At 42.8% G+C, this 10,000-nt stretch overlaps 1 protein-coding gene and 1 long non-coding RNA gene across 2 annotated transcripts in view; one reads left to right on the top strand and one right to left on the bottom strand.

The window, feature by feature from the left end:
* Positions 1 to 10,000, top strand: part of LOC127926284 (glutamate receptor-interacting protein 1-like) — a gene marked incomplete at its 5' end in the record, with an annotated part of 82,574 nt that overhangs the window by 749 nt on the left and 71,825 nt on the right. Inside the window, one exon of the mRNA XM_052511683.1 lies at positions 6,372 to 6,517. Within this exon, the coding sequence (XP_052367643.1) occupies positions 6,372 to 6,517 (146 nt within the window). The remainder of the gene's footprint in view (positions 1 to 6,371; positions 6,518 to 10,000) is intronic.
* LOC127926291 (uncharacterized) lies at positions 515 to 1,304 on the bottom strand. Its single transcript, XR_008123878.1, has 3 exons — positions 1,190 to 1,304; positions 998 to 1,141; positions 515 to 661 (listed from the first exon to the last, which is right to left on the bottom strand). It is a non-coding gene; the product is annotated as an uncharacterized LOC127926291 (long non-coding RNA).

Raw genomic sequence — 10,000 nt, forward strand, 5'->3', positions numbered from 1 at the left:
AGAGATGCCTAGATGTTCTATTTCATTCTGTGGTATACTCCCACTCACTGTGGGTGTTTGGAGATTAGACAAGTTTCAGTCAGATATATAGCAGTGCCTTCAGAAATGATTCACATCCCTTGATTTATTCCACATGTTGTGTTACAGCCTGAATTCAAAATAGATTCAATATATTTTGTATATCGGAATCTGATTCTAGACCTGCAGCCCAGCACATCCGTGCTTCTACACCTGCATTGCTTGCTGTTTGGGGTTTTAGGCTGGGTTTCTGTACAGCACTTTGAGATATCAGCTGATGTACGAAGGGCTATATAAATACATTTGATTTGATTTGATTTATTAACACCTCTCCTATCGTAATCTGATTCTAGACCTGCAGCCCAGTTATTAACAGCTCTCCTATCTTAATCTGATTCTAGACCTGCAGCCCAGTTATTAACAGCTCTCCTGTCGTAATCTGATTCTAGACCTGCAGCCCAGTTATTAACAACTCTCCTATCTTAATCTGATTCTAGACCTGCAGCCCAGTTATTAACAGCTCTCCTATCGTAATCTGATTCTAGACCTGCAGCCCAGTTATTAACAGCTCTCCTATCGTAATCTGATTCTAGACCTGCAGCCCAGTTATTAACAGCTCTCCTATCGTAATCTGATTCTAGACCTGCAGCCCAGTTATTAACAGCTCTCCTATCTTAATCTCATTCTAGACCTGCAGCCCAGTTATTAACAGCTCTCCTATCGTAATCTGATTCTAGACCTGCAGCCCAGTTATTAACAGCTCTCCTATCGTTATCTGATTCTAGACCTGCAGCCCAGTTATTAACAGCTCTCCTATCTTAATCTGATTCTAGACCTGCAGCCCAGTTATTAACAGCTCTCCTATCTTAATCTGATTCTAGACCTGCAGCCCAGTTATTAACAGCTCTCCTATCGTAATCTGATTCTAGACCTGCAGCCCAGTTATTAACAGCTCTCCTATCTTAATCTGATTCTAGACCTGCAGCCCAGTTATTAACAGCTCTCCTATCGTAATCTGATTCTAGACCTGCAGCCCAGTTATTAACAGCTCTCCTATCGTAATCTGATTCTAGACCTGCAGCCCAGTTATTAACAGCTCTCCTATCGTAATCTGATTCTAGACCTGCAGCCCAGTTATTAACAGCTCTCCTATCTTAATCTGATTCTAGACCTGCAGCCCAGTTATTAACAGCTCTCCTATCGTAATCTGATTCTAGACCTGCAGCCCAGTTATTAACAGCTCTCCTATCGTAATCTGATTCTAGACCTGCAGCCCAGTTATTAACAGCTCTCCTATCTTAATCTGATTCTAGACCTGCAGCCCAGTTATTAACAGCTCTCCTATCGTAATCTGATTCTAGACCTGCAGCCCAGTTATTAACAGCTCTCCTATCTTAATCTGATTCTAGACCTGCAGCCCAGTTATTAACAGCTCTCCTATCTTAATCTGATTCTAGACCTGCAGCCCAGTTATTAACAGCTCTCCTATCTTAATCTGATTCTAGACCTGCAGCCCAGTTATTAACAGGCTAACTTCTTATCCACTTGATGGGTTCTTCTTAGATCTGACTTTTTTTTGTTTTTTCATCAAAGACTGCAGATGAAAAAGTAGCCCCAGCTGATTGGCTGCCTGCCTCTCTTCAGTTTGTTTAGGCTGAAACTGACCCACGTATATAGAGAGACATGTCACTAGAGTAATACTGACTGGTTCGTCTGAGCTTTGACGTCAAGATATAACCACAGTTATAGTAGGACACTGAAGCGGTTGCCAAAACTTGAGATTTGACTGTCTCACTAGCGAGGTTTCCATCCAATTAACGACAGATTTTCATGCGAACATAGAATAATTCTGCATAAAAACAATATGCTATTTTCCCCCATCAGAGATGTTTCCATCAAATGTACTTGCTGGGAATGAAACGCTGTGATGACGCAGTACACGATAAAAATGACTGTTGTGGTTTAAAGGCTGTGATGACCTAGTACACGATAAAAATGACTGTTGTGGTTTAAAGGCTGTGATGACCTAGTACACGATAAAAATGACTGTTGTGGTTTAAAGGCTGTGATGATGTAGGACACGATAAAAATGACTGTTGTGGTTTAAAGGCTGTGATGATGTAGGACACGATAAAAATGACTTTTGTGGTTTAAAGGCTGTGATGATGTAGGACACGATAAAAATGACTGTTGTGGTTTAAAGGCTGTGATGATGTAGGACACGATAAAAATGACTGTTGTGGTTTAAAGGCTGTGATGATGTAGGACGCGATAAAAATGACTGTTGTGGTTTAAAGGCTGTGATGATGTAGGACACGATAAAAATGACTGTTGTGGTTTAAAGGCTGTGATGATGTAGGACACGATAAAAATGACTGTTGTGGTTTAAAGGCTGTGATGATGTAGGACACGATAAAAATGACTGTTGTGGTTTAAAGGCTGTGATGATGTAGGACACGATAAAAATGACTGTTGTGGTTTAAAGGCTGTGATGATGTAGGACACGATAAAAATGACTGTTGTGGTTTAAAGGCTGTGACGACCTAGTACACGATAAAAATGACTGTTGTGGTTTAAAGGCTGTGATGACCTAGTACACGATAAAAATGACTTTTGTGGTTTAAAGGCTGTGATGACGTAGTACACGATAAAAATGACTTTTGTGGTTTAAAGGCTGTGATGACGTAGTACACGATAAAAATGACTTTTGTGGTTTAAAGGCTGTGACGACCTAGTACACGATAAAAATGACTTTTGTGGTTTAAAGGCTGTGATGACGTAGTACACGATAAAAATGACTGTTGTGGTTTAAAGGCTGTGATGACGTAGTACACGATAAAAATGACTTTTGTGGTTTAAAGGCTGTGATGACGTAGTACACAATAAAAATAACTTTTTTCGGTTTAAATTCCCCATGTACCGAGTAAAAAGTGACATTGGTTTCCATCGCATCTTCAACTCTACCAATGGTTTCATAAAGTGTTGCATTATATAGCAGATGTGCCCACTCTGGTCTTGGTACCTGCGCTCTGGCCAACAGCTTGCAGATTCAGTGCAGGTACAGTGCAGGTAGGCAGACACAGTGCAGGTAGGCAGACACAGTGCAGGTAGGCAGACACAGTGCAGGTAGGTAGACACAGTGCAGGTAGGCAGATACAGTGCAGGTAGGCAGACACAGTGCAGGTAGGCAGACACAGTGCAGGTAGGTAGACACAGTGCAGGTAGGCAGACACAGTGCAGGTAGGCAGACACAGTGCAGGTAGGCAGACACAGTGCAGGTAGGCAGACACAGTGCAGGTAGGCAGACACAGTGCAGGTAGGCAGACACAGTGCAGGTAGGCAGACACAGTGCAGGTAGGCAGACACAGTGCAGGTAGGCAGACACAGTGCAGGTAGGCAGACACAGTGCAGGTAGGCAGACACAGTGCAGGTAGGCAGACACAGTGCAGGTAGGCAGACACAGTGCAGGTAGGCAGACACAGTGCAGGTAGGCAGATACAGTGCAGGTAGGCAGACACAGTGCAGGTAGGCAGACACAGTGCAGGTAGGCAGACACAGTGCAGGTAGGCAGATACAGTGCAGGTAGGCAGACACAGTGCAGGTAGGCAGATACAGTGCAGGTAGGCAGACACAGTGCAGGTAGGCAGACACAGTGCAGGTAGGCAGATACAGTGCAGGTAGGCAGATTCAGTGCAGGTAGGCAGACACAGTGCAGGTAGGCAGATACAGTGCAGGTAGGCAGATTCAGTGCAGGTAGGCAGACACAGTGCAGGTAGGTAGATACAGTGCAGGTAGGCAGACACAGTGCAGGACACAGTGCAGACACAGTGCAGGTAGGCAGACACAGTGCAGGTAGGCAGACACAGTGCAGGTAGGCAGACACAGTGCAGGTAGGCAGTGCAGGTAGGCAGATACAGTGCAGGTAGGCAGACACAGTGCAGGTAGGCAGACACAGTGCAGGTAGGCAGATACAGTGCAGGTAGGCAGATACAGTGCAGGTAGGCAGACACAGTGCAGGCACAGTGCAGGTAGGCAGATACAGTGCAGGTAGGCAGACACAGTGCAGGTAGGCAGACACAGTGCAGGTAGGCAGATACAGTGCAGGTAGGCAGACACAGTGCAGGTAGGCAGACACAGTGCAGGTAGGCAGACACAGTGCAGGTAGGCAGACACAGTGCAGGTAGGCAGACACAGTGCAGGTAGGCAGACACAGTGCAGGTAGGCAGATTCAGTGCAGGTAGGCAGACACAGTGCAGGTAGGCAGATACAGTGCAGGTAGGCAGATTCAGTGCAGGTAGGCAGACACAGTGCAGGTAGGCAGATACAGTGCAGGTAGGCAGATTCAGTGCAGGTAGGCAGACACAGTGCAGGTAGGCAGATACAGTGCAGGTAGGCAGATTCAGTGCAGGTAGGCAGACACAGTGCAGGTAGGCAGACACAGTGCAGGTAGGCAGACACAGTGCAGGTAGGCAGACACAGTGCAGGTAGGCAGACACAGTGCAGGTAGGCAGACACAGTGCAGGTAGGCAGACACAGTGCAGGTAGGCAGACACAGTGCAGGTAGGCAGACACAGTGCAGGTAGGCAGATACAGTGCAGGTAGGCAGACACAGTGCAGGTAGGCAGACACAGTGCAGGTAGGCAGACACAGTGCAGGGAGGCTAGCCTACATGATGAGATTATTATGGATGACATTGTTTTCATTTATCAAAATGGCCACCAAGCACTGATCATCATGTCACCAGAATGAGACCCTGGATATTCATTGGAAAGGAGCATCAAGCTCATCACTGCACTTTCACCCCCCTGGGAAGTTAATCATCACTTATTTAAATCTGTAGCCTAATAAACAGCACGGTTTCCTGGGTCGTAGTGGGACGACCACACAACAAAACATTATTTAATCTGTAGTCTAATAAACAGCACGGTTTCCTGGGTCGTAGTGGGACGACCACACAACAAAACATTATTTAATCTGTAGTCTAATAAACAGCACGGTTTCCTGGGTCGTAGTGGGACGACCACACAACAAAACATTATTTAATCTGTAGTCTAATAAACTGCACGGTTTCCTGAGTCGTAGTGGGACGAGTTAACTTCGTTAGGAGGGTCAGTATATTAATATTTATTCATTATTATATATTAATATTGATTAAGTATTATATATTAATATTTATTAATTATTATATATATGCATATTTATTCATGATTATATATGAATATGTATTAATTATTAGTATATATTAATATGTATTTATTATTATATATGAATATTTATCGATTATTATATATGCATATTTGTTCATTATTATTATTATATATTAATAGTGATTGATGATTCTATATGAATATTTATTAATATTGATTAATTATTATATATTAATATTGAGTAATTATTATATATGAATATGTATTAATATTTAGTAATTATTATATAGTAATATTTAGTAATTATTCCATATGAATATTGTATTACTATTTATTAATTATTATATATTATTATTATATATTAATATTGATTAATTATTATATATTAATATTGATTACTTATTATATATTAATATTGATTATATTATATATTAATATGTATTAATTATTATATATTAATATTGATTAATTATTATATATTAATATTTATTAATTATTATATATTAACATTGATTAAGTATTATATATTAATATTTATTCATTATTATATATTAATATTTATTAAGTATTATATATTAATATTTATTCATTATTATATATTAATATTGATTAAGTATTATATATTAATATTTATTAATTATTATATATTAATATTTAATGTCAATGTAAAATGCAAGTCATATCCCAACGAGATGATAGAAACCTGCAGCACCTCCATGGAAGGGCTTGAATATCCTCCCGCCGACCCCCAGATGAAGGCAGCCGGTGTAATGAGGGATTCATGTGAGACGCTGCAGCAAGCAATTATCAGAGGAAGTAGCCAATATGTCGTTAAAAGTCGCGGTGGTTTAATTGAGGCGATATAAAAACACTTTTCTGACCACGTGTGTGTGTGTGTGTGTGTGTGTGTGTGTGTGTGTGTGTGTGTGTGTGTGTGTGTGTGTGTGTGTGTGTGTGTGTGTGTGTGTGTGTGTGTGTGTGTGTGTGTGTGTGTGTGTGTGTGTGTTGGTTAGTGTAGATAGAATTGATGTGGAATCTGTCTTTCCCTAATATGTCCAATGCTGGTCGAGTAATTAATCCAGACTCTAGCTAATTATTCAGAGTCAGATTCTAATTCATGTATTACCTCACAACCAAAGGGTGCATTAGCTTTCGTTACAGAATGGTAAGACTGTGATGTCATGTGTGTGTGTGTGTACTTTGCAGGTGTGGGATTGTGCAGATAGGTGACCGTATCCTGTCTATAAACGGGATCCCTACAGAGGACAGCACCTTGGAAGAGACCAATCAGCTACTGAGAGACTCCAGCATCACCAGCAAGGTCTCGCTGGAGATAGAGTTTGATGTGGCAGGTACTGGGCTCTACTGTACTCTACTGTAATCTACTGGGCTCTACTGTATTCTACAGGACTCTACTGTACTCTACTGGCCTCTTACAGGACTCTACTGTACTCTACTGGGCTCTACTGTACTCTACTGGACTCTACATGACTCTACTGTAGTCTACTGTACTCCGCATGACTCTATAGGACTCTATTGTACTCTACTGGACTCTACGGGACTCTACATGACTATATTGTGCTCTACTGTACTTTACTGGACTCTACAGGACTCTATTGTGCTCTACTGTAATCTACTGTACTCTACGGGACTCTACTGTACTCTACATGACTATATTGTGCTCTACTGTACTCTACTGTACTATACTGTACTCTACTTGACTCTACTGTACTCCTGGACTCTACAAGACTCTACAGGCCTCTACTGTACTCGACATGACTATATTGTGCTCTACTGTACTCTACTTGATTCTACTGTACTCTCCTGTACTCTACTGTACTCTATAGGACTCTACTGTACTCTACTGGACTCTACGGGACTCTACATGACTATATTGTGCTCTACTATACTTTACTGGACTCTACAGGACTCTATTGTGCTCTACTGTAATCTACTGTACTCTACGGGATTCTACTGTACTCTACATGACTCTATTGTGCTCTACTGTACTCTACATGACTATATTGTGCTCTACTGTACTCTACTGTACTCTACTTGACTCTACTGTACTCCTGGACTCTACAGGACTCTACAGGCCTCTACTGTACTCGACATGACTATATTGTGCTCTACTGTACTCTACACTACTGTACTCTACTTGATTCTACTGTACTCTCCTGTACTCTACTGTACTCTACTCTACTGTACTCTACTTGACTGTACTGGACTCTACAGAACTCTACTGTAGTCTACTCTACTGTACTCTACTTGACTCTACTGTAATGTACTGTAGTCTACTGTACTCTTCTTGACTCTACTGTAATGTACTGTAGTCTACTCTACTGTACTCTACTGTACTCTACTCTACTGTACTCTACTGTACTCTACTCTACTGGACTCTACTCTACTGTACTCTACTCTACTGGACTCTACAGGACTCCACATGACTCTACTGTAGTCTACTGTACTCCACATGACTCTACTGTAATGTACTGTAGTCTACTCTACTGTACTCTACTTGACTCTACTGTAATGTACTGTAGTCTACTTGACTCTACTGTAATGTACTGTAGTCTACTCTACTGTACTCTACTGTACTCTACTGTACTGTACTCTACTCTACTGGACTCTACTCTACTGTACTCTACTCTACTGTACTCTACAGGACTCCACATGACTCTACTGTAGTCTACTGTACTCCACATGACTCTACTGTAATGTACTGTAGTCTACTCTACTGTAGTCTACTTGACTCTACTGTAGTGTACTGTAGTCTACTCTACTGTACTCTACTTGACTCTACTGTAATGTACTGTACTCTACTCTACTGTAGTCTACTTGACTCTACTGTAATGTACTGTAGTCTACTCTACTGTACTCTACTTGACTCTACTGTAATGTACTGTAGTCTACTCTACTGTACTCTACTGTAATGTACTGTAGTCTACTCTACTGTAGTCTACTTGACTCTACTGTAATGTACTGTAGTCTACTCTACTGTAGTCTACTTGACTCTACTGTAATGTACTGTAGTCTACTCTACTGTAGTCTACTACTTGACTCTACTGTAATGTACTGTAGTCTACTCTACTGTAGTCTACTTGACTCTACTGTAATGTACTGTAGTCTACTCTACTGTAGTCTACTGTAGTCTTGACTGACTCTACTGTAATGTACTGTAGTCTACTCTACTGTACTCTACTTGACTCTACTGTAATGTACTGTACTCTACTCTACTGTAGTCTACTTGACTCTACTGTAATGTACTGTAGTCTACTCTACTGTAGTCTACTTGACTCTACTGTAATGTACTGTAGTCTACTCTACTGTAGTCTACTTGACTCTACTGTAATGTACTGTAGTCTACTCTACTGTAGTCTACTTGACTCTACTGTAATGTACTGTAGTCTACTCTACTGTAGTCTACTTGACTCTACTGTAATGTACTGTAGTCTACTCTACTGTACTCTACTTGACTCTACTGTAATGTACTGTACTCTACTCTACTGTAGTCTACTTGACTCTACTGTAATGTACTGTAGTCTACTCTACTGTACTATACTTGACTCTACTGTAATGTACTGTACTCTACTCTACTGTACTCTACTATAATGTACTGTAGTCTACTCTACTGTACTCTACTTGACTCTACTGTAATGTACTGTAGTCTACTCTACTGTACTCTACTTGACTCTACTGTAATGTACTGTAGTCTACTCTACTGTACTCTACTTGACTCTACTGTACTCTACTGTAATGTACTGTAATGTACTGTAGTCTACTCTACTGTACTCTACTGTAATGTACTGTAATGTACTGTAGTCTACTCTACTGTACTCTACTGTAATGTACTGTACTGGACTAGACTGGATGTTTAGTGAAAGTGGCTTATTGAACCTTGTTAGCTTTATAAGTAACCTTGAATGAGAGTTGAAGACATACATTATCATCAATAGCAAAGCCTTTAGCTCAGCGGGTTAATTTGACTGATGTGGTATTGAAACACAGTCACGTATGAACACCCTCCCTGTCCCTAGTGAAGCCTGCTGGGGGGGGCCGTTCATCACCACATCTCAGACACCCTCCCCGTCCCTAGTGAAGCCTGCTGGGGGGGCCGTTCATCACCACATCTCAGACACCCTCCCCGTCCCTAGTGAAGCCTGCTGGGGGGCCGTTCATCACCACATCTCAGACACCCTCCCCGTCCCTAGTGAAGCCTGCTGGGGGCCGTTCATCATCACATCTCAGACACCCTCCCCGTCCCTAGTGAAGCCTGCTGGGGGCCGTTCATCATCACATCTCAGACACCCTCCCCGTCCCTAGTGAAGCCTGCTGGTGGGGCCGTTCATCACCACATCTCAGACACCCTCCCCGTCCCTAGTGAAGCCTGCTGGTGGGGCCGTTCATCACCACATCTCAGACACCCTCCCCGTCCCTAGTGAAGCCTGCTGGGGGGCCGTTCATCACCACATCTCAGACACCCTCCCTGTCCCTAGTGAAGCCTGCTGGTGGGGCCGTTCATCACCACATCTCAGACACCCTCCCTGTCCCTAGTGAAGCCTGCTGGTGGGGCCGTTCATCACCACATCTCAGACACCCTCCCCGTCCCTAGTGAAGCCTGCTGGTGGGGCCGTTCATCACCACATCTCAGACACCCTCCCGTCCCTAGTGAAGCCTGCTGGTGGGGCCGTTCATCACCACATCTCAGACACCCTCCCCGTCCCTAGTGAAGCCTGCTGGGGGGCCGTTCATCATCACATCTCAGACACCCTCCCCGTCCCTAGTGAAGCCTGCTGGGGGGGGCCGTTCATCATCACATCTCAGACACCCTCCCC

The sequence above is a fragment of the Oncorhynchus keta genome, unplaced genomic scaffold (genome assembly GCF_023373465.1).
Source record: "Oncorhynchus keta strain PuntledgeMale-10-30-2019 unplaced genomic scaffold, Oket_V2 Un_contig_7309_pilon_pilon, whole genome shotgun sequence".
Lineage (NCBI taxonomy): Eukaryota > Metazoa > Chordata > Actinopteri > Salmoniformes > Salmonidae > Oncorhynchus > Oncorhynchus keta.